A 23,848-nucleotide genomic window follows, 5' to 3' on the forward strand; every position below is an offset into this window, starting at 1 on the left:
CTGGAATTATAATCTATACGAAAAGAGCTTTTATATCACAAAGTTATTTAGTTATTGATAAACAATTACTTATCTAAAATGTTAGTTGAAAATTAAAGATTTTGTTGGAAAAACCCGCATTTTTCGGGGAAAATTTTCGTCGAAATAAATCGGAAAAAACACTTCTCTTTGCAGAAATTAATTACGGTGAATTTTTATTTGGGTGTTTTTGGCGTAAAGTTAAAATTTTTGGGCGACATTTTGTTTATAAAACAGTAGCACACTATCTGCGGACTTTGCATACCTATATTATTAATATATTACAATCATAAGATTCGATTCCAGCAATAAAATAACTTTTGCTTGTATTATGCTAATTAGCCCAGAGTACAATGAAGGTGGAAAAAAATCGTTATCTTTCGAAATTTTTATATATTTTAATTTTTTTATTAATGTTTCGGGCATATTTGAGAAAGAGCATAAGTCAATTATTATTGTTGAAGTTGTCACCTAACTTTATCTGCAAGAATTCGAATGCCACCTCGCACATCCAAAAATAGACGTTTTTCACAGATTCGCCCTGGTCTATAAGCATAATGTGTGAAAATAGAGAATAATAATTGTATATTACTCTTTTATTCCAGAGCAGCGAAAAAATAACACTTACTGAATACCAAGTGAAAGAGTGAAAAAAATGTGATTTTGTTGAGCTCGTTACATCAATCAGTGGATGTTGCTGTCTATGGAAAAAAACTCCCTGAAACAGTATATTTTTATACACAAACCAAATATGGGGTTAGTTTAGAGGTAGAGGACCAAATAACGCGACTTTATATTACAAAAGTTGCTTCAAGACGATGGCCTATGCACGTGTTTTATAATACTCTTGACGTAGGAGAAATAAATGCATGGATTATAAAGAAGTAGCTGGAAGTAGATTCAGTCTGCGTAAGTTAATTCGTCGGCTGTGTGCAGAATTATGGGCTCCATACCTTGCCTCCCGAAATCTGGTACTACACCCAACAACACCGGTTCTACTAACAACCAGCACTGTTAGTATCCAAAAAAGAAAAAAATGTTAGTTGAAAATATTTTGTAAAGGAAATCATACTTCCAATCAGTGCCAGGGCTGTAACAAGGCAATGTGTGGCCAATGTCAAAAACTGCAAACTGTCAAGGTGTTCCAAATGTTTTTGATAGGCAGCGAATGTATTAAACAATGAAACTAAAAAATAAAATCAGATTCTGTCATCTAGGGTTGATATAATTTATTTAAATTGAGTATTTATTGATTTAAGAAATTGGGGCCAAAATGATCCCTTCGGGCTTTCTAAGTAGGTATGCTAAGCCAGAGTTTTTAGTGTTAGGTATATATCAAAATAAATTAAATACAACATTAAGGATACTAGTTTTTAATTGATCGTAACAGTAAAATTAACTATATGTTACTTAAAGGGTGTAACTTTTTATGAAGTTTCGTAATAAAATCAACCAGTTTTTCCGCAATTAAGTAACAAATTGCGTTTATATGACTAGAGGTAGAAAGAGGTATAACACTAGCATCGGCAACGCGTAATCTCTTAATTCCATATACTCTCATTTCGTTATCAACTACGTGACCAAGTTTTGGATCTGGACCCATTTTGCAAGTACCGACAGAATGATTATTATGACAGACGATGTATTTACTAGCACACTTCCAATATTCTCTACTCATTAATTCATACCGTCTGCATTCTTTTATCGGGTTGTGTTCCAATTTGGCATTTATTTTCTTAAAAGGTCCCTGTTTTGTAAGATTTAGTACGAATTGTATTCCAACATAAACACTTTCTAGATCATATCCTGCAGGGTCTGATAGTATGTTGGGATCTATTTCTGGATAATCCAAAGGATTAGCACTCTTTAATCTAACCGTACCTAATGATTTTGTATGTAAAGGAGTTACAAATATTTTGAATGAACTGGCTGATTCAATACCATTTGCGGCAAGAGCTATATCTGGTTTCCATCTCATAAAACTTCCCATTGCGTCAGATGATCCATTACAATCGGCAAAGCTCATCTCCAGATCTGGATAGCCAGCAATGGGTTCAAGTGGAGTTTGATAGTATCCGACAGCTTGAGATGGTAATGCTTCAGAAAGATAGCCAGTACCGCTACTTAAATACTCGACCATTGCTTCTCTAAGCGTCTTTATTGGTTCTGTAAGATTACTCGAATATACCATGCCATAAACTTGTAAATGATCCGAGAGACTACTTCCAACTTCCAAATCTTGAATTACTGGTATATCTAAAATAATCAATTATTAATAATCGTAGAATGTTTTAGTAAAATGTATTAAGTTAGCATTGTCAAAATCCCTACGTCCGTAACGTAGTTCATTAAATTCATATTTTTACATAAATTTAACAATAGGAGAATAATTGATAACAGGTTTATTGTCAAAAAGTGGCCGCATATAGTAGTTATAGTTTTAGCCCAGTAAATGATAGGAAGCTTAGTAAGGAAGTAACCGAAGCTTTTCACCTCGCAATTTTTACAGAATGGATCGATTTGCTTGAAAATTTGAGAACAAGTAGTAGATAGTCCAAGGATCAAAATCTATGTGATGCCGAAAGGCGCTTTTACCATGGGGGTGGTTGCCACCCCATCTCGGGGGTGGAAATTTTTATTATATTTGGACTGCAAAAGTTGATAATAACATTCATTCTAAGCAAAAAATGTTCTATACATTTTTTTGATAAAATTAATAGTTTTCGATATATTTGCTATCGAAAGTGTTAGTTTTCTATCGAAAAAATCAATGTTTTTCGATATATGTACTCATTTACGATTCACTCAATTTTTGCCGTAGAAAAAATTTTTCAAAACAAGTTCTTGGGAATTAAATAACGTACAGTTTTATATTAAACATTTTTTCGTATCTCTGATGCCAATCTTTCTATTCTGAAGAAAATGGCATGTTTTACCAAAAATTCGCTATTCGATTTTAACTCCAGTTTTTTTAAAAATAATCATTCTAAGCCAGTCAAACTTCTAGAATCTACTAATAGTACATAAATAAATAATAATAAATAAGACCAATGACTTAAACCATCGCCAACTTACATTATTATACTTCCAATTGGATTCGTCCTTTTTTTTTTTCAAAAAAAATATATTGATTTTTTAACCGTAACTTTTTTATTTTTTATCTTAGAAAGTTTGATAAAAAACAATTTTGTGGGTTTTTACAAGATCTATAAGATTCTTTATATTAAATCATTTTAAAATGCTCAGGCGCAAAAAGAGGTGACTTTGAAAGGGTTGGTAAAGGTGATTTTTGCATGTTATTAAGTTTTAATTGTCAATTGCTCACTGAATTATTGCCCTAGAAAACATTTTTTCAAGTCATGTTATTGGGAATTAGATACGCTACAATTTCATATTTAAACATTTTTTCGTATCTATGATACTAATCTTGCGATTCTGAAGAAAACGCCATTTTTTCCAAAATACAAAAATTCGTTATTCGCTCTTAACTCCATTTTTTTTAAAAACTAATCATTCTAGGCCGGTCAAACTTCTAGAACCTATTAGTAATACACAAATAAAAAAGTCCAAATAAGGCCAATGACTAATTTTAATTAGGGTGGTGATTAGGGGGTTGCATCCGATCACTTTTCCGATGAAAAAAATAGGGACTGACATTCTTTTCATTATAAGTCACTTAATTTGTGACCTAAAGACTTTTTTTTATTTCTGGGGATAAACATTTTTAAATATTTTAAATTAGTTTAAACAAGTTGTCCTCGAAAAATTCATAGTTTTCCCGTCTTTTGACTTTGAATCGACAATATTTAGCATTTGACGAAGAACAGCCAACATATAATAAAGTATAGCTCGATTACAATAATTGGTCTTAAAGAAAATTAAAAAAAACGGTTTTGTTTATTATTTTAAAAGGTACATTTTTGTTAAGTAAGCTTGTTTTGATAAAACAAAAACTTTTGGAGTTGTTAGCAGAAAACTTATTAAAAACATTGTTTTTTTTTCGATATAAAACACTTTTGAGAGCAAATCGAAAATTATTAATTTTATCAAAAAAATTTATAGAACATTTTTTGCTTAGATTGAATGTTTTTATCAACTTTTGCTCTCAAAATATAATAAAAAATTTCCACCTTCGAGATGGGGTGGCAACCACCCCCGTAGTAAAAGCGCTTTCGGCATGATATATATTTTGATCCTTGGACTATCCACTACTTACCTTCAAATTTTCAAGCAAATCGATCCATTCTGTAAAAATTGCTAGGTTTTGTCCTATTTTAAGCTTCATTACTTAGACTATGAAAGGAAAATGCGGTGATAGCGTGTAATTTTCAGGGTCAACTCCGAATTACATGAACATTTGGCTATAGATTCGACTTACCCTCCACTTGTTGAACTTGTGCCGTTAGTTGCTTTTACTTGGGGGTGATTCTGGGGTGAAAAACACGCGTTTAAAATAAGTCGTCCGAAAATGGATAAGCTGACTACTTCTCAGTAACTTTCTTTCTTTAGAGTTTTTCAATACTTTTCGAGTTATTTGCGATTGAAAATGTTTATTTTTCGACAAAACCACGTTGTCAGTCTGTTTTTCGCAAATAACTCAAAAACGTATACAGGGTGTCCAGAAACTCTACCGACAACCGAAGACCGGAGGTTCCTCAGATAATTTTAAGATATTTTAACCAAATTCACCTAGTCCGAAAATGCTTCCTAAGGGAGCTGGAGCTCTTTGAAGATGGCGTCTTGTAAGTAGTTTTCCTTAAATAACTCCAGAACGTTTCTACTGAGAAAAACAAAAAGTGGTACACGTATTTATATTCCAGAGATAAATCGATTCCATGCATTGCTAATTTCTAGTACCGGTCATAGGCGTCCGTTTTGGGTAGAGCAACAGTTATTTTATCGCATAACTTTTTTATCTTTATTTTTTAAGCATTTTTGACTCTGGATTATTAAATTGTAAGGTATTCTACAACTAAAAGGTACTCTTGTTTTAGGTCGATAGGATACACCGTTTTCTATAATAATCGATTTGAAAATTTTTCTTTTTTTATATTAAAAAAAAAAAAATAAAAAAAACTGTTTAGAAATCCGAAAACTGGTACGTTTATTTATATTTCAGATATGAATCGATTTCATTAATTTCGAATTTCTAGTACGGGTCATATGCGTCCGTTTTGGGCAGGTCAACGGTTATTTTATCGCATAACATTTTTGTCATTAATTTTTAAGCATTTTCTACTCTAATTTATTAAGTTATAAGGTATTCTAGTACTTAAAGTTACTCTTGCTTTAAGTTGGTAAAATACACCGTTTTTTTTTAGTTTTTCAATTTTTTTTCCAAATTCAAAAAACGAAAAATTTTCAAATCAATTTTTATAGAAAACCGTGTATCCTACTGACTTAAAGCAAGAGTACCTTTTAGTACTAAAATACCTCAAAATTTAATAATCCAGTGTCAAAAATGCTCAAAAGTTAAAGACAAAAAAGTTATGTGATAAAATAACCGTTGCCCTACCCAAAACGGAGGCCTACGATCGATACTAAAAATTCGCAATGGATAGAATCGATTTATCTGTGGAAGATAAATATACGCACCGATTTTCGTTTTTCTACATTGAAGCGTCCTGGGGGTATTTAAGGAAAACTAATTACAAGACGCCATTTTCAAAGAGCTCTAGCTCCCGTAGGAAGCATTTTCGGACTAGGTGAATTGAGCTAAATTGTCTTAAAATTATCTGAAGAATCTCCTGTCTTCATTTGTCGGTAGAGTTTCTGGACATCCTGTATAATCGAAAAATATTCTCTTAGCAAAAATGTAGCGTACAAAAAAAAAGGAAAAATGTTTTGTATCCATGAAGTCTATAGGCCCAGCAAAAACAAAGTTGTAGAACATCAAAAATACGTTTTTATTCATCAAATTCCAAATCGATTATTTAACCAAATAATACCCGGAATTAGTCAAAAACACAATGAAAATTTTAAAACGAAAATGGAGAGCTGATGATAAAATTCTGCACGAATAACGAATTTAAAATAAACAACACATTTTTTGAACACAAAGACCAACTTAAATATACATTCAATGACACAAGGGGATAAAGATCTATGATATATTATGTTGTAACCAACAAAGATATACATCCATCAAAAGTAATCGACGTAAGATACCTCAAGTCAGCAGATGTAGGTAGCGACCATAGCCTAGTATTATGTAAAATATGAATCATTATGAAATACTTCACACCCAAGAGGGCAGCAACAACACAAACAAAAATCAAAGTCGAAGGACTAAATACGGCATCCACGGAATACTTATACAGGAAAAGAATATCAGGGAAGATTGCTGAGAATGGAATATTAGAAAACGATAACACCGATGAAAGCTGGCAAAAACTCAAAGATAACAGACATAATCAACGCTGCAACAGAGTCACTTGGAGAGAGAAAAGTAACGAATTCTGACATATTAAAGAAGAAAACCCCGTGGTTTGGAAAGAAAGTAAAGCTAAAATGTAAAATGTGAAGAAAAGAAGAACACCTTTTTATAATAGAGGACAAAACAAACACAACAGGCATACAACCAATACAAACGAATCAGAAACGAAAGGAATACTTTAGTGAGACAAATAAAAAGGGAGCATTGACAGAGTTTCTCAAAACAGATGGAACACGACTTCTACGGAACACAAAAAGAAGTATGGAGAATGATCAGAGGGCAAAGAAAGGAGATGAACGAATTAATAAAAGGGAAACACATTCAGAAGGAAACATGGGCAGACTACTTCCGATCTCTATTTGCTAAAGGCGACGATAATAATGAACCACCAACACCTGAAGTTACGACAAACGAAGAACTAAACATCGAGGAGGGAGAGGTAAAGGAAGCATTAAGAAATTAAAAAAAAAGAAATTCTCTAGGAGAGGACAGAATAATGAACGAACTCCCAAATTACGCAGGACAAGATCTAACTAAACAACTATTAAAACTAATACAAAAATAAGAGAACAAAACAGAATACCACAAGAATGGAGATTAAGCATCCTAATACCTCTCTTCAAAAATGAGACAAATCGGATCCGGAGAATTACAGAGGAATTAACTTATTAAACACAACATTAAAATTTACAACCAAAGTGATAACAAACAAACTGAATGAAATTATACCATTAGCAGAAGAACAACAAGGTTAGGTCAGGAAGGTCATGCATTGACGCTACATTTATAAAGAGGCAAATTCAAGAGAAATCGTTGGAATACAGCAAACCGGCTTATTTACGTTTCGTGGACGTTAAGAAAGCATTTGACAGGATCACATTAAAGAACGTTATCCATTTGTTATACTCGAGAGAGGTACCTCTAGGAATACTTAAAACGATCGAAAGCATCTACCAGAACAACACAATAAAAGTAAAAGTGGAATATGAACTAACTGACCAATTGAAGTTGGCAATGGGATAAGACAGGGGGATTCCTTGAGTCCTTTATTGTTCAACCTGATCATGGACGAAATAATAAAAAAAGTAAGAACTAAAAAAGGATACCAAATGGGAGAAAAACAACTTAAAATAATCTGCTATGCAGACGATGCAATAGTTGCAGACGATGCTTCACTCTCAAAGTGAAGATGATTTACAATGTATGCTGCACCAACTTAACATAACCGCTAGAAGATTTAACATGTTAATTTCCTCAAAAAAGACAAACTGCATGGATATAACAGCAGATCCAATAAGATGTAAATTGGAGCTGGAAGGTCAGATAATAGAACAAGTGATGAAGTTTAAATATCTAGGCATCACGCTATCTAGCTCTGCGGAAGGCTCGAAACAGAAGTGGAAGATCAAGTGAATAGAGCAAACAGAGCCGCAGGTTGCTTGAATGACACAATATGGAGAAATAAACATATTGGAAAAGAAATTAAAGGCAGAATTTACAAAACAGTCATCAGACCAATAATGACATACGCGGCAGAAACACGACCCGACACAGGGAGGACAAAAAGATTGCTCGAAACAGCGGAGATGAAAACCATTCGAAAAATCGATGGTAAGACTCTATGGGACAAAGCTAGGAGTACAGATATACGACGAAGATGAACGGTGGATAACATTAATAACTAGGTAAGAAACAAAAGAATAGAATGGAATGACCACATAAGCCGAATGACAACAAATAGGGTAGTCAGGACAGCGAGAGACGGTTCCCAAATAGGAAGACGATCAGTGGGAAGACCACGAAAACGATGTAACGACAACTTACTAGAGGCACACTGAACAGACAGAGTCATGTCTATACAAAAAGAAGAAGAATAAAAAAAGAAATTCCAAATCGAATATTTCAACGTGAAATTACCAAAAAATTAAGGAGTTTTCGGGAAAAGGTCATTAAAATGCAATGAGCTTTGCTCGTAAATATATATAAATAAATAAATAAATAAAAAAACTTAAAAATCTTCATTTTTTTTACAAAAGTTTCTAACAGCGAGTTTCTAGTAAAACTAAGCGAGTTGCGCTCAAAATAAAGCTGGCCTCTTTTTTGTAAAAAAAATCGTGAAGAACTAGCATATTTATAAAAGAAAAACTTACATTTGTTTACGCTTTGGGATTTTTCGTATCACTTATACTTTTTTAAGTTCTTTTGAAAAAAGTGCATTTTCCAAAATTTTTAGAAAACAATTTTTTAACTATAAAACTATTTTTTTTCAAATAATCACTTCAAACCAATCTAACTTACAGATTGAATGAACAATATATTATGTATAATACATATTATGTATGTACATACATATAAAGTAAATAGTAAAGCGGTAACCATTAATTTTTTTATGGTGCTAAATAGTGGGAGATTTTCTTGATTTTTTACCAAAAAATAAGGGGCTAACTTCATTTTGAGCGTAACTCGTCATCCCCGACAGGGGATGACTGTCACCTCTAAGTAAAAGCAACCAACGGCCTAATTTCAATTTTGAAGTGGAGGGTAAGTAGAACCTAAATCCATAAATTTCATGCAATTCGGTGTTACCCCTGAAGATTACACTTCAAAATGGTCATTTACTTGGCTATTTAGTGTTAATTAAATTAATGGTAACTAATTTCTGGAAAAAATTTTCGTTCATTTATTTTTTAAATAAAATATCCACATCATAGAAATTCATGTAAACAATTTGAAAAGTGATGGGTGCCGTTGCCCACTCGGCCGCGACTGCTTCACAGCCAGGTGTAAACTGCTAATATTTTGATGACTTTTTACGCTCAAAACGTATAAACTTATTTTGTATATCAATTTAAAACTAATTTTTTTCTAATATAAGGTTGCGTGCGAGAAAATGGACGCAAATTACAATTTCCAACCTTTAAAAACCCATGGTATTAAAGATAAACTAAAACAGAGCTAGCGCGCAAGGCCACTCGTTTGACAAAGATAACGAGTGACAGCTGTGTAAGTTCTTGAAGCCAACTCCGACACAAGTTGAAAATGCGCAATGCAGTTCGAATAGAGATCTTGAAGTAATGAAGAAGCTTCAGTGACATCGAGGATACCGAGTAATCTGACTTTAATTTAATAAGAAAATTTAATATGGATTGTATTCAGTGAATTTTTAATAAAATTCACAGAATTTTTATTAAAATTCAGTGAATCTGAATTTTTACTAAAATATGCCGGTGTTTTTTTTTAATTAATATATTTAATGGCTTTGTAACTTTTGATTGTATTAAAGAACTGAAGTTTATAAAAATACTTTTCAAATATGGTCTGTGCATAAAAAACCGAAATTTTCTTTTCATACATATTATTTTTTTAATTTTAACTTTATCAACAAATAAAATGATTTAATTTAAAACAGATATTTTATTATTTTAAGTTTTTTTTCAGGATATTAATTTCTTAATTATCATTTTAAAATATCTATAATGTAGTTCCTCACAGTATTCGTTGGACAGTGAACAGGTGTGTGTCGATATCGATAGCTGTGCCGGTGTCCTTGACTAGTGTCAATAATAAATTTGTGGGTAATTTATTTGAATATAGAAATAAACCCGTCTACAAATAAAAGGTAGGATCTAAATATTTACTATTATAAGTGACTCGGGGGTGGTGCTGAACCACCCCAGAGTAATACATCCTCAATGGAAACGGAAGAAACAACATGTATAAATTTAAATCATAGGTATAAACCAAATGATTCAGGCCCTTACTAAGTTATTTGTGAGTCTATAGATAAACAGTTGACTATATGATAAGTCACTATTTATTTAAGAACCAGTTTTTCAAACATAATGTACTAGACATTAAATCTGTAGGTAGAAATAAGGTGAAGGTAATCTTTAAAACTTATACTTACGCAAATTCTCTAGTCGAACACGAGCTTATTAAGAGCAATAAACTTGTTGCGTATATTTCATCATTTTTTGTCCAAAAAAAGGGAATGATCAGGGAATGTGATACGTTTTTGGAAGAAAAGTATATTTTGGAAAATATTATTTCGGATAAAAATGTTATCGAAGTAAAAAGGTTGAAAAGAAAAATAATCGATTCTGATAACGAAACAGTTCTTGTTCCTCGCCAGATGGTAATATTAACTTTTAAAGAAAATAGCATTCCTAAGACTGTTAAATTAGACTTGGTTAGATTTAATGTTGGACAGTATATATACCCAGTTGTTCAGTGCTTTTTTTGCTTTCGGTTCGGCCATACTGCTCGGCAATGCAAATCAACCACAAATCGTTGCAAAAACTGTAGTCAAATACACGATAATAATGAAACATGTACTAACTCACTATTCTGTTTACATTGCAACTCCTCTGAACACAACTGTCCCTCTAAACAGTGTCCTATATTTAAACATTATTACAAAATCAAATCAATCATGGCTTTTGAAAATACTACTTTTAAAGAGGCAGAACCATAGCTAATAATCCGTCATACGCCAAGATAACTACAAATAATCGATTCGATATTTTAAATACTATAGCAAATTTTCCCTCCTTAACTCCCAACGTCCATGATGGCTCAAATCAAAATCAATCATATCTACCTACTTTTAAAAAATCAGGAAACAAGCGTAAAGCTGTCTCTACTACTGCGGCCGAAAAACCTCCAACTTTTCCAAGATCTCACAAAACTAAAAATACCTCATCCCAACCCATAATCCCCAATCCCTACCGGAACGAGTTTATGGCTTACAAAGAAAAAATAGAATGTAAAATAATTAATGAAATCCCAGCTTTGATAGAAAATATTATTAAGAAAATTAACCCTAAAATATTTTTACCTAATTTACAAAAAAATACAAAGGAAGAAATTGAAAAAATGTTGGGCAACCTACTAAATACTGAAAGAGATGGGGAATAATAGGACGTTTAACATACTTCAGTGGAACTGTCAATCTATAAATAAACATAAACCTAGTTTACTTAATTATCTTAAAAACAATGTAGTTGATGTCATTTTACTTAATGGAACATGGCTTTCTCAAAATAAAAATTTTGCTTTAACAGGTTATTACATTGTCAGAACTGATAGACCTGATGGTTTCGGTGGTTTAGACATCCTCATATCAAATAATATTTGTTTTACTGAAATTAAAGTAACTAAAAACTTTAATAAAGGTATCGAAACGTGTGCAGTTTTTATAGAACAAATAAAATTAGTAGTTGTTTGCATTTATAAACCTCCTAAAGTAATAGTTACTTATAGAGATTTGGAAAAACTTTTTAGTCAATTTAGCGGTAAGGTTTTTGTTGGTGGGGATTTCAATGGACACCACAGTAGGTGGGGTTCCTTGAAAGATTCCGCTCAGAGTAAGTGTATAGTGGACGCGTTAGATAACAGTAATTTAGTTTTGCTAAACGACGGTAGACCGACCAAAGTAACAAGACCCAATGAACTTCCATCAATGGTGGATCTATCCCTTGTTGCATTGAATCTAATTGATACCCTGGGTTCAACTCACTTACCTATACTAATCACTATTGACCTGGAATATCAACCATGCACAATAATTCCTTCCTCTAAATGGAAATAGTCTTCGGCAAACTGAAATATCTTTAAATATCATATAGAAAAAACATTGGCTGAAAATATATTTGATAATATCACTTCTGAGGAGCGTTTTGACTTCATTTTAAAGACAATTGACGATGCTGACTCATATTCTATGAATATCTAAAACTCTTTTCAGCCAAAATCTAGAACTCCAGTCTGGTGGGATAATGAATGTAAAGATATGATAAATTCTCGAAAACTTGCATACAAAAATTACAAAAAAGTATCGAATTTTGTAAACTATATTACATATAAACATATTCAAGCCAAAAGTAAACTTTTGTTTACAAACAAACAAAAAAATTCATGGATTAACTTTGTCAATACTTTAAACAAAAACACTCCCATCAGTAAAATTTGGAATTTTGTTAATAAACTAGTGAATAAGAATTATCATTCAAGAAGATATCCTCTATCAAATGAACTAATAGAACAGTTGCTCGACAAATTTGCTCCGCCATATGTCGATCTTCCTATTCAGAATAACAGTCAAACTTATAAATACAATATTTTCGAGACAATTTTGATATGGAAGAATTTGAGGCTGCACTCAAGTCTTCTAATTCCTTAGCTCCGGGGCGCGATCAAATTACTTCCTCTTATAGGTAAACAAAGTCTACTAACAATTTTCAACGATTGGCTTTTCAGTGGAAAATATGTAGATCATATGAAAGAAATAGTTTTCAGTAGTAATTGCACAAGAGCTCTGAAATTATTGAATTTTTCCCGAGTGACACTTTGACAGTTCTAATTTCACGAGCCGAAGGCGAGTGGAATTATGTCAAAGTGTCACGAGAGCAAAAATTCTATAATAATTTCAGAGGTCGAGTGCAATTTGTTGCGATTATTTCATGAATAAAACTGTTTAAAACCAAAATTTTATTGTAATTTATTTATGTAAGTACCATTAAAAACACAGTTTTTATAAATATTTGACGATTGAAAGTCATCACTTTTATAATTTTTAAAACATTAATTGTCATTAATGTCACTGAATGTATTTTTTCGTAGCAACGAAGGGCATCTGACGTAATATACTTAACGACGGGAGATTATCAAAAATTATCGATTTAATTCAGATTTCTGTAGCTTTCTATTGGTCAGAATCTCCTATGAATGAAATAATCTGTTTAATTCTTAAACCTATATAAAGATAAAACACTCTCCTCTTCTTATAGACCGATATCATTAATGTCTTGCATATGTAAGACATTCGAAAGGCTGATTATGACTAGGTTAGAATGGCTTATAGAACATTATAGTATTCTCCCAAGTACACAATATGGATTTAGATCTGGTGTTGGAACACTTGATGCAATATCACATTTAGTCACAGACGTTCAAATAACGTTTTCCAGTGACAACTATCTTGCTTGTTTATTTTTAGACCTAAAAGGGGCATATGATTCTGTTGATTTAACCATGTTACATAAAAAACTTTATGATATGGGATTACCTCAAAATATAGCTTCTAATATTTTTCATCTTTATAATAATCGTGTTATATATATTAAAGATCAATTAAACCAACTAAATGGTCCTAGAATAGCTCATACAGTCTACCACAAGGATCAGTTTTAAGTCCGTTATTGTTCAACATATTTTCAGCAAGTATTCATGGCATTTTTGATAATTCAATTAATTGCATTCAATACGCCGATGACATATGTATCTATACAGAGCGTAACTCGTATACTGATTGCCTGGAGGCTCTGGACTTCATCATGCATAAGGTTAATAATTGGGTAACAAATCATGCGCTTACCATTTTCCCTGAAAAATCAGCCATAATGATATTCACTAGACATAGGATTCGCACGCATGACAAAATAAAACTGTCTGGATATGATATACCTATTGTCAAAGAATACAAATATCTTGGCATTCTTCTTGATCCGAAACTTCTATGGTCAAAACATGTTGAATATATAAAAAGCAGGAGTGAAAAAGGTATTAATATCCTTAAATGTTTCACTAATCGTAGATGGGGTGCTGACCCTAAAGTTGCACTGATGTTTTACAGAGCCTGCATGCGATCTATTGTAGCCTATGGTTGCATTCTGTATGGTGCTACCAGTAAAACACATTTATTGACTGTAGACCGCATTCAGTTCAAATGTCTAAGAATATGCTTGGGCACTATGAAGTCTACTCCTAGCCCTGTTCTACTTGCTGAAAGTAACGAAATGCCTCTTCAAAATCGTCGAGAAATGATGGCAATTAAACATATTTTGAAGTTAAGATTAAATAATAATAATCTACTTAGACAACTGTATGAGTTATCAACTGAAAATCGTTCAAATAATTATTGGCGCATAAAAAATTCTCCCCCACTTGCTGATGCTTTCTTAGAAACTCACGATTATTCTAACATCTATGGTAGGGAAAAAAGATTACCGATATATAGAGGTGATTTTCAGGTAATGTTAAATAAACCAAAAGTCATTATACCAAAGTTCACAGAATCTCCAGAAATAAACTCTGTCTTACTTAAATCCATATTGAGTGACTATAATGATCACGTTATAATGTATACTGATGGTTCCAAAAAAAAGGATGGTGCCACAGGCTGTGCAGTTTACATTCCACATAAAAGCGAATCCTTGAAAATTAAACTTCCATCACATTGTTCAATATATACTGCTGGAGCGGTAGCAATAGAAAAATCGTTAGATTGGTTAAGTTTACACAAATTAAATAAAGCAGTTATATTATCAGTAGTAATTGCACAAGAGCTCTGAAATTATTGAATTTTTCCCGAGTGACTCTTTGACAGTTTTAATTTCACGAGCCGAAGGCGAGTGAAATTATGTCAAAGTGTCACGAGAGAAAAAATTCTATATTAATTTCAGAGGTCGAGTGCACTTTGTTGCGATTATTTCATGAATAAAACTGTTCAAAACCAAAATTTTATTGTAATTTATTTATGTAAGTACCATTAAACACACAGTTTTTATAAATATTTGACGATTGAACGTCATCACTTTTATAATTTTTAAAACAATAATTGTCATTAATGTCACTGAATGTATTTTTTCGTAGCAACGAAGGGCATCTGACGTAATATACTTAACGACGGGAGATTATCAAAAATTATCGATTTAATTCAGATTTCTGTAGCTTTCTATTGGTCAGAATTTCCTATGAATGAAATAATCAGATTCATTATCGGTCATTAAAGAATTAAACTCAAATATGACTCAACATAAAAAATAGTATTCTGTGTGCCATCAAAAATAAAATATATAATAAATATATTACAGTTATTTGGGTAAAAAGTCATAACGGCCTCAAGGGAAATGTAATTGTTGACCAGCTTGCTAAGGATGCTACCTACCCATTCTGGATTATATTTACCTATATTCATACTGGATGACTTACAGCTACATTTTAATAACACACCTTTAATAAAATGGAAAGAAAAATGGAAAAAAATAGCAGCGAACTCAAATAATCAGTATTATACTATCCACCCTATCTTATAGCAAGATATTCCCTATATTTTTAAATACGCAATGTCGAAGAAGACTACAGCGACAATAACTCGTCTGAAAACCAATCACGGCGCATTCCCAGCTCACTTAGCTAAGTTAAATATTATCTCTTCTGGGTTATGCTTATGTGATAATATATCACAATGTGATATCAACCATATTCTTTTCAAGTGCGGTAAACATAAGTATGAAACAGATCAGCTCTATTTAAAATTCAGACTTCCATAAACATCACCCATTTACTTTCTTTAGACATTAGAGAAATATTTGAGCTAATATGTAACTTTCTTTTTAAAGTTGGATATACTATTTAAAAACCAGTAACCTTTACTACCATTCTGTGGCTAAAGGACTAGCTTCCAGGCCAACTCTTCAAACACACACACACACACACACACACACACACACACACACACACACACACACACACACACAATGTCGTTCCTACTACTACTTGAGCCACTGCTTGGGAACAATATCTATCCGCACATGCGCAATGGCTTTAACAACTCACTTAAGTTGCGCTCTCCATTCTTGTCAAACAAGTGGCGTTGCACGCTAGATCTCTTTGATTTTATCTTTGATACCTCGCGTTTTCAACAGCTGGCACCCCTTTGCGACCATTTTTTCACAGGTAATCTCGTATCATCATATTAGAAAAAAAAATAGCTTTTATTTGATATAAAAAGTATGCATATACGCCATGCAGCATACAGCACACGTAGATGATATTTTATTAAAAAAAGAAATGAACGACATCATTGTTTACAAAAAGAGCGTTGCAGTGAATGTTATTAAATAAAAAATAACGATGCTAAAAACATCTAATTATTTATTATTAAGATATGTTAAAATATTCGTACAAAAGGTTTTAAAGAAAATTATGCTAATATATTGTCAATATTCTAACATAAAGGAGATAATATTATATTGTCATGAGGTAGAATTTAGACTAAAATTTTTATTGGCATTTAAGTTTCTGTCAGTTTCAAGAAAGAAATAATAGATCTCTGTTAATTGCTGAATATCTGTTCATTTATAAACTGTCTGTTCATTCTGATAAATAAATGCCATTTTATGAAAAATCTTTTGGTGTTAGTTCTTTTCATTTGCTAAAATTTTTAGAGAGTCAAAGTCCATAGTATGGCCTTTATTTAATACATGTGTAGTTAAAGAGTACCTGTCTGAATATAATCTATAATCACTTTTATGAGAGGTAATATTATCTTGTAATATGCAGAATACTCAAAATAGGGCACAATGGACAAAAATGAGGGAGGCCTATGTCCAGCAGTGGACGAAAAGAGCTGGGTGATGATGAATATGATCTTTAAAGCGCAATTTATCTTACGACGGGACGTGGACAGCAATAGACGGCGCACGTCTCCGGTGTTGCCCCGTTCCGTTGTTCGATAAACTAGCCAATGTTTTTCAGATCAGATGATTCTTCAACGTGCCCCGTGAGACAGCCGTATCGTCCACGTCCCCGTTGTCAATTAGATCAGTCTTAGCCAATGTATTGTTTGTCACAAATAATACATGGTATAGTGTAAACTACATCAGGCAATAGCTCTTTCTGTCACACCAACACTCCATCTGTCACACCAACGAGTGTATGGTTTGCCCGAGAACATGATAATTGGGATCTTGGCCAGTGATCAGAGTTTTATTCTTTGATAATAGTGGAGTATGTTTGTAAAAGACAACGTGTCTATCGGAGGCCCGAGAATGATTTGTCAAGTGTTGCAGCATCGAAAGAGTGCTCTATGGAGGTGACTCATGTATATTTTGGGGTGGTATATCTTTAAAAGGTTAAAAGGTAAACAAACCATACTGGCGGGAAGAACCAATAGTCCAACAGAGGAAGAAATAAAATGTAAAAGACAACTATATTAACAATATTTAAGCTCCAAATCATTGCAAGTCAAAATAAAATATACAGAAAAACAAGCAGAAGTACGAAGGAAGATTTCTTAAAAGAAGAACGGGTCTTAGGAAAGAAACTGCCAACGAATAAATACTTATTTAAGAGGAAACAGAAGCGCAGAAAGCTGGAATTTGATAAAAAAATTGAAAAAAGACATAATACGGAGTATAAAACCTGAAGACTATGAAGAGTATTTCAAAAAACTTTCGGTAGAGAATAGAGTCGAATTTCAAGAACGTACAAATCAAAACCAAAATAGAGTTTCAATAGTCGGCTTACCAATAAGATTATTAGCAGAGGAAATTAAAAATGTCTGTAAACAACTGAAGAGGAACAAAGTACCCGGGCAAGGGGATATACCCGGAAAATTGTTTAAGTATGGAACGAACAAATTGTACCAATATATTCGACAACTATTTCAAGAATGTATAAAAACAAGCGAAATCCCTATGGAATGGAAGATATCATACCTCAGTAGGTACTATACATAAAAAGGGTGATAAAAAGTGATGAAAATAATTGTGAAAATTACCGAGAAAAGGTTTTAAAGAATCGAATCGAGAGAGAATATTTAGATTCGGAAGCAGAAGAACAAATAGTATTTCGTACTGGTCGATCCACTATTGACCACATTTTTTCCTTAACCCAGATAATAGAAAAAAAGATGGCACGGAATCAAGAAATTCATATGTTGTTTGTCGACCTACGGAAAGCCTACGACAGCGTTCCACTGAAGAAGCTATGGCAATCAATGGAAAGCACGAATATTAATATAAAATTAATAAAGCCGTCAAAGTGCTAGGTATACAATCAATCAATAAGAAAAATATAAACAGAGACACAAATAACAGGATTCATAACATCAAAAGAATTAAAGCAAGTATGTTACCTGTCCCCCACTTTATTTAAAATATACCTCGTAAGTGCTTCAAAAGATGGAAACAAAAATGTAGAACAATGGGGATACCACTCACCAAAATACTATGGTATATACGCTTAACTTTGCAGACGATCAAACAATATTGGATCAAGATTATGACGATTTAAACTAATATGGCACGAAAATTAATTGAACAGTATGATATATGGGATCAAGAAGTAAATAAAAAGAAAACCGAATACTTATGCATTGGAAAAGAACAAAAAGATCTCATGTTAGACGATACAACCACGATAAAGCACTGCTGTGACTACAAGTATCTAGGTATCACTATTTCGCATGATGGAACAATAGACAAAGCCATAAGAGAGAGAAATACGTCAGGGAGAAATACGTCAGCCACCACAATGTTAAACAGCATTTTATGGGATCAATTTATCAGCAAAGAAAATAAAAAGAGGATATATTATGAGACTATAGTGAAAAGTATCACTCTATACAGGGTGTAACAAAAATACAGGTTATAAATTAAACCACATATTCTGGGACCAAAAATAGTTCGAATGAACCTAACTTACCTTAGTACAAATATGCACACAAAAGAAGTTACAGGCCTTTGAAGTTCTTCTTCTTAGCCTTCTATCGTCCACGTTTGGACATAGGCCTCTCCCAACTCCTTCCATCGGTCTCTATCCTGAGCAACATATTTCCAATTCGTTCCGGCTACTCTTTTAATATCATCAACCCATCTCATCTATGGTCTTCCTCTCGGTCGTTTACTTTGGTAAGGTCTCCAATGTTGTATCGTGGCATTCCAACGTTGGTCTTTTTGTCTAACAGTGTGGCCTGCAAAGCTCCATTTAAGTTTGGCAACTTTTGTTGTTATGTCGTCGACTTTTGTTTTTGATCTTACCCAGTCGCTCCTCTTTTTATCTGACAGTCGTATACCTAACATTGCTCTTTCCATAGCTCTTTCTGTTGTAGCTAGTTTATTCATATTTGCCTTGGTTAGGGTCCAGGTTTGACACCCATATGTCATGATAGGAAGGATGCACTGGTTGAACACTTTGGTCCTCAAATATTGAGGTATTTTGCGGTTTTTAAGTATCCAACCAAGTTTTCCAAATCCTGCCCATGCTAGTCTTGCTCTTCTATTAATTTCCGCACTTTGGTTTTCTTTGTCATGTTTCAGGATTTGGCCTAGGTAGATATATTCCTGGACTTTTTCTATCTCACTGCCATTTATAGTTATGCGTCTGGGGTCATCTGTGTTTGTCATTATTTTTGTTTTCTTCATGTTCATTTTTAGACCGACGTATTGGGAGCTGCCTGCGAGTTCCTCTATCATAATTTGCAGTTCCTCGAATGAGCTCGCTATAATCACAATGTCGTCAGCGAATTTGAGGTGATTTAGCTTCTTGCCATTAACGTTAATGCCATAGGTTGACCAATTTGTCGTTTTGAAGACGTCTTCTAGTGCTAGGTTGAAAAGCTTTGGCGATATTACGTCTCCTTGTCTCACGCCTCTCTTAATAGGGATGGGATTTGTATTTTCGTCTAGTTGTACTATCATAGTTGCATTTTCATAATATATTATGTATTAGTTGTCTATATCTCGAATCTATTCTACAATTATTAATAGCTTGTTCTATGGCCCACATCTCGATACTATCAAACGCCTTTTCATAGTCTACGAAGGCAAGAAATACGGGTAGTTGGTATTCATTTGCCCTCTCTATCAATGTTCTCATTGTCAGCAGATGGTCTGATGTACTATATCCTTTGCGGAAGCCAGCTTGTTCCACTGGTTGGTAATTGTCCATTTTGTAGGTCAACCGGTTGTTAATAATTCTCATGAATAGTTTGTATACTTGACTGAGCAACGATATCGGTCTATAATTCTGTAGGTCACATTTGTCCCCTTTTTTGTGTAAAAGTATTACTAGACTTTCGTTCCAGTCTTTAGGGATCTTGCTATTATGGAGACATTTATTAAATAGCTCTGTTAGTACAGGGATTGTTACTGTCTTGCTTGTTTTCAAGAGTCGGCAATTATACCGTCCTGTCCTGGAGCTTTATTATTTTTTAGTTCTTTTAAAGCTCTTTCTATTTCGAATCCCTTTATATTTGGTAGTACTTCTGATCCCACGTTTTTTATTTTTCTTTTGACGTTCTCCTTTGTTGATTCATTAGGCTGGCTTTGCGAGCTGTACAAGCTTTTGTAGAAGTCTTCGACTATTTTTGTTACTTTATATTTGTCCTTCTCTTCCTTACTATTGGCGTCTTTAATTTTAATGATTTTTTGAACACCCAATGCGGGTCTTAGACATTTTAAGCCTCTGTTGTTTTCAATGACTCGCTCTATTAAGTTCTCGTTCCATTTTTGTAAGTCGCGTTTTAGTTCTTTTCTAATTGTTTTATTAAGTTCTATGTATTCTTGAGTATGGCGTTTGTTTTGCGTTAGTAGTTGTCGTCTTTCCGTCATTAGCTGTTTAGTTTCGTTGCTTATTTTGTCTTCTTTAGTACTTGTTTTCTTTGCGACCTATAGTCCAGCTTCGAGAAGGTTCTTATTGATGTTTTTGTTAATTTCGTCAATTTCATCTTGATTATGTGAAGGATCATATTTGAACTTATCCGCTAAGACCTCTCGGAATTGCTCTTCATTTGTTTTTACTTTAAAGGCATCTATTCGCGTTGTTTTTTTAAATATTCTTTTCCTCTCTTCTTTCATGTTAATATTTATTTTTGCTCTAACTATACGATGGTCACTACCCGTTGTTACGTTGTTTATTGTTGTTACGTCTTCGAATATTCTTTTGTTGTTTGAGAGAAAATAGTCTATTTCATTTTTGGTGGTTCCGTTAGGTGCAACCCATGTCCACTTTCTGTTAGGTTTCTTTTTGTAGAAGGTATTCATAATATACATGTTTTCTTGTTCCAGAAATTCCATAAGTTTTTCTCCCCGTGTGTTTCTTGTGCCGAATCCAAAATTTCCAATCTTGCTTTCTGAGTCTTCAATCTTACTTCCAATTTTGGCGTTAAAATCTCCCATTATTATTATTTTGGATTCTCTGTTGGTGTCTATAGCTTTTTTAAGATCTTCGTAAAAAGTATTTATTTCTTCATCAGTTGCCTTTCCAGTTGGAGCATAAACTTGCACAATCTTTAATTTGGTTTTTGGATTTAGTTTTAAAATCATGTATGTAACCCTGTCTGAGATGCTGTCAATTATTTGAATTTGTGATTTTCTCTTCTTGTTGATTAAGAAACCTACTCCACCGTATGTATAGTCTTCATTGCCTTTATAATAGAGCCTGTTGCCTGAATGTAAGTCCACATACCCTTCACCTCTTCTTTTAACTTCTGATAGTCCCATTATATCCCAATTCATATTCCCTAATTCCTCTTCTAGTTCGTAGAGTTTTTCGTCTTTTGCCATGGAACGGATGTTGTAAGTTGCTATATGGAGTTGTTTGTTGTTCTTCTTTTTCAATGTCGACTTGCCTCCCCCAGAATCCTCGAGGCAGACCGTTATTTCGGTGTGGGACTGTGGAATAAACTTCCTACCCACCTGGGGTATCTTCCGTATATCTGTTGAAACCGACATTTTTGATTTGTGGAGGTTTTGGCCATAACCCACCACGCTGGCCAGACGGGTTGGTGGGTGGGAGGGGATATTAGGGAAGGAATTTGGGGTTTGGATAGGATAATACGGAGGTTGGGGCCTGGTTACCTCTAAATAGGAAATGGAGGAAAAAACCAGGAGCTCGCGTGGGCAGGGGCGCTAAATCCCTGAAGTAAGTCTGCTCTCTATCGGGATCACAGAGGGGTACCTACCCGCTACCTTTGAAGTTACGAAATGAAAATCGATTTTTTCGAATATATCGAAAACTATTAGAGATTTTTTGTTGAAAATGGACATGTGGCATTCCTATGGCAAGAACATCTTAAATAAAAATTATAGTGAAATTTGTGCACCCCATAAAAATTTTATGGGGGTTTTGTTCCCTTAAGCCCCCCCAAACTTTTGTGTCCGTTCCAAATAAATTATTATTGTGGTGTCATTAGTTAAATTCAATATTTTTAAAACTTTTTTGCCTCTTAGTATTTTTTCGATAAGGCAGTTTTTATCGAGTCGCGGCTTCTTTTTTAATATGTTTTCATAAATATTTTATGAGGGTCTTGTTCTTTTAAACCCCCCAAATGTTTGTGTACGTTCCAATTTAACTATTACTGCGGTACCATTTGTTAACCCATTTAGCGCCAACGGTTCGAAAACGCACCATTTTTTGTAGAATTTTTTTTTGACAATTCGTTATTTTTTTTTAAATCTCTGTATTTTTTAAGCAACCAGAAGATATAAGTGTAACTAAATTTAATTTTGTTTAATTTCCAAACTCATGTTTTCATCACAAAAATATTTTCTAAATGTCCGACATTTTCAATCCTTCGACACAACTTTATTTTTTCTGTAGTAATTTTATTGGCATGATACTTTTGTGGTCAAATAAATTAAAACATTATTTTTTTAACCTGTTTGTACATCAATTGTTATAAAAATAATAAAAAAAATTCTCTGAGTCATCAAATCTCGCGTTTGAAAATAATGGTTCGATAACGAACCGTTGGCGGAACTCGACTTATAATCCTGTCTGATCAGGAATTTCAAGGTGACGCACAGGCAGTAACTTGTTGGAATATTTTTATGTGTAAAATGTGTAAAAGCACGTATCCACTATGCTTGCGCTTTGAGCTCCTGCAACTGCTCCACATAGTGGATACCTTTGCCGCTCCCGGACTGTGCGATTGTGCGCACTCTGCCTCGGCGTTCCAATCTGTGGCGGTTTATATGTAAGGGGCGCATACCCTATCGATTGGAGCAGTTGCAGGGAGCGCGGAGCGCAAGAGGTTCGTAAAAATAGTCGATGGTTGGCGCTCTCGGACCGTGCAACAGTGTGCGCTCCGCCTCAACGGTCCAATAGGTGGCTGTTTATATGTAGAGGAGCGGATGCCGTCTCGATGGGAGCAGTTGTAGGGAGCGCGGAACGCAAGAGGTTTGTGAACATAGTGGATGGTTGGCGCTCCCGGACCGTACAACAGTGCCCGCTCCGCCCCGGCGGTCCAATAGGTGGCGGTTTATATGTAGAGGATCGCATGCCGTATCCATGGGACCAGTTGCAGGGAGCGCGGAGCGCAACCTTTCACTATGTTTGTAAACATAGTGAATGGTTGGCTCTCCTGAACCGTGCAACAGTGCGCGCTCTGCCTCGGCGTTCCAATTGGTGTTGGTTTATATGTAGAGGAGCGCATACCGTATCGATTGGAGCAGCTGCAGGGAGCGCGGAGCGCAAGATGTTTGTGAACATAGTGGCGCTCCTTGATCGTGCAACAGTGCGCGCTCCGCTTTGGTAGTCCAGGCCCATTTACACTCTAAATGTTTTGAGACTTTTCACAAAAAATAAAATTGTGTATTTCAATTTTTA

General features: G+C 33.9%; 1 protein-coding gene across 1 annotated transcript in view; it reads right to left on the reverse strand.

Moving 5' to 3' along the window:
- Positions 1–1,375: 1,375 nt before the first annotated feature.
- LOC126884308 (glucose dehydrogenase [FAD, quinone]-like) overlaps positions 1,376–23,848 on the reverse strand; it is a 50,788-nt gene continuing 28,315 nt past the window's right edge. The window contains exon 5 of the mRNA XM_050650245.1: positions 1,376–2,274. Coding sequence (XP_050506202.1) covers positions 1,418–2,274 — 857 coding nt within the window. The 3' untranslated portion in view covers positions 1,376–1,417. The remainder of the gene's footprint in view (positions 2,275–23,848) is intronic.

This window comes from Diabrotica virgifera, chromosome 5 (assembly GCF_917563875.1).
Source record: "Diabrotica virgifera virgifera chromosome 5, PGI_DIABVI_V3a".
NCBI classification, from domain to species: Eukaryota; Metazoa; Arthropoda; class Insecta; order Coleoptera; family Chrysomelidae; genus Diabrotica; species Diabrotica virgifera.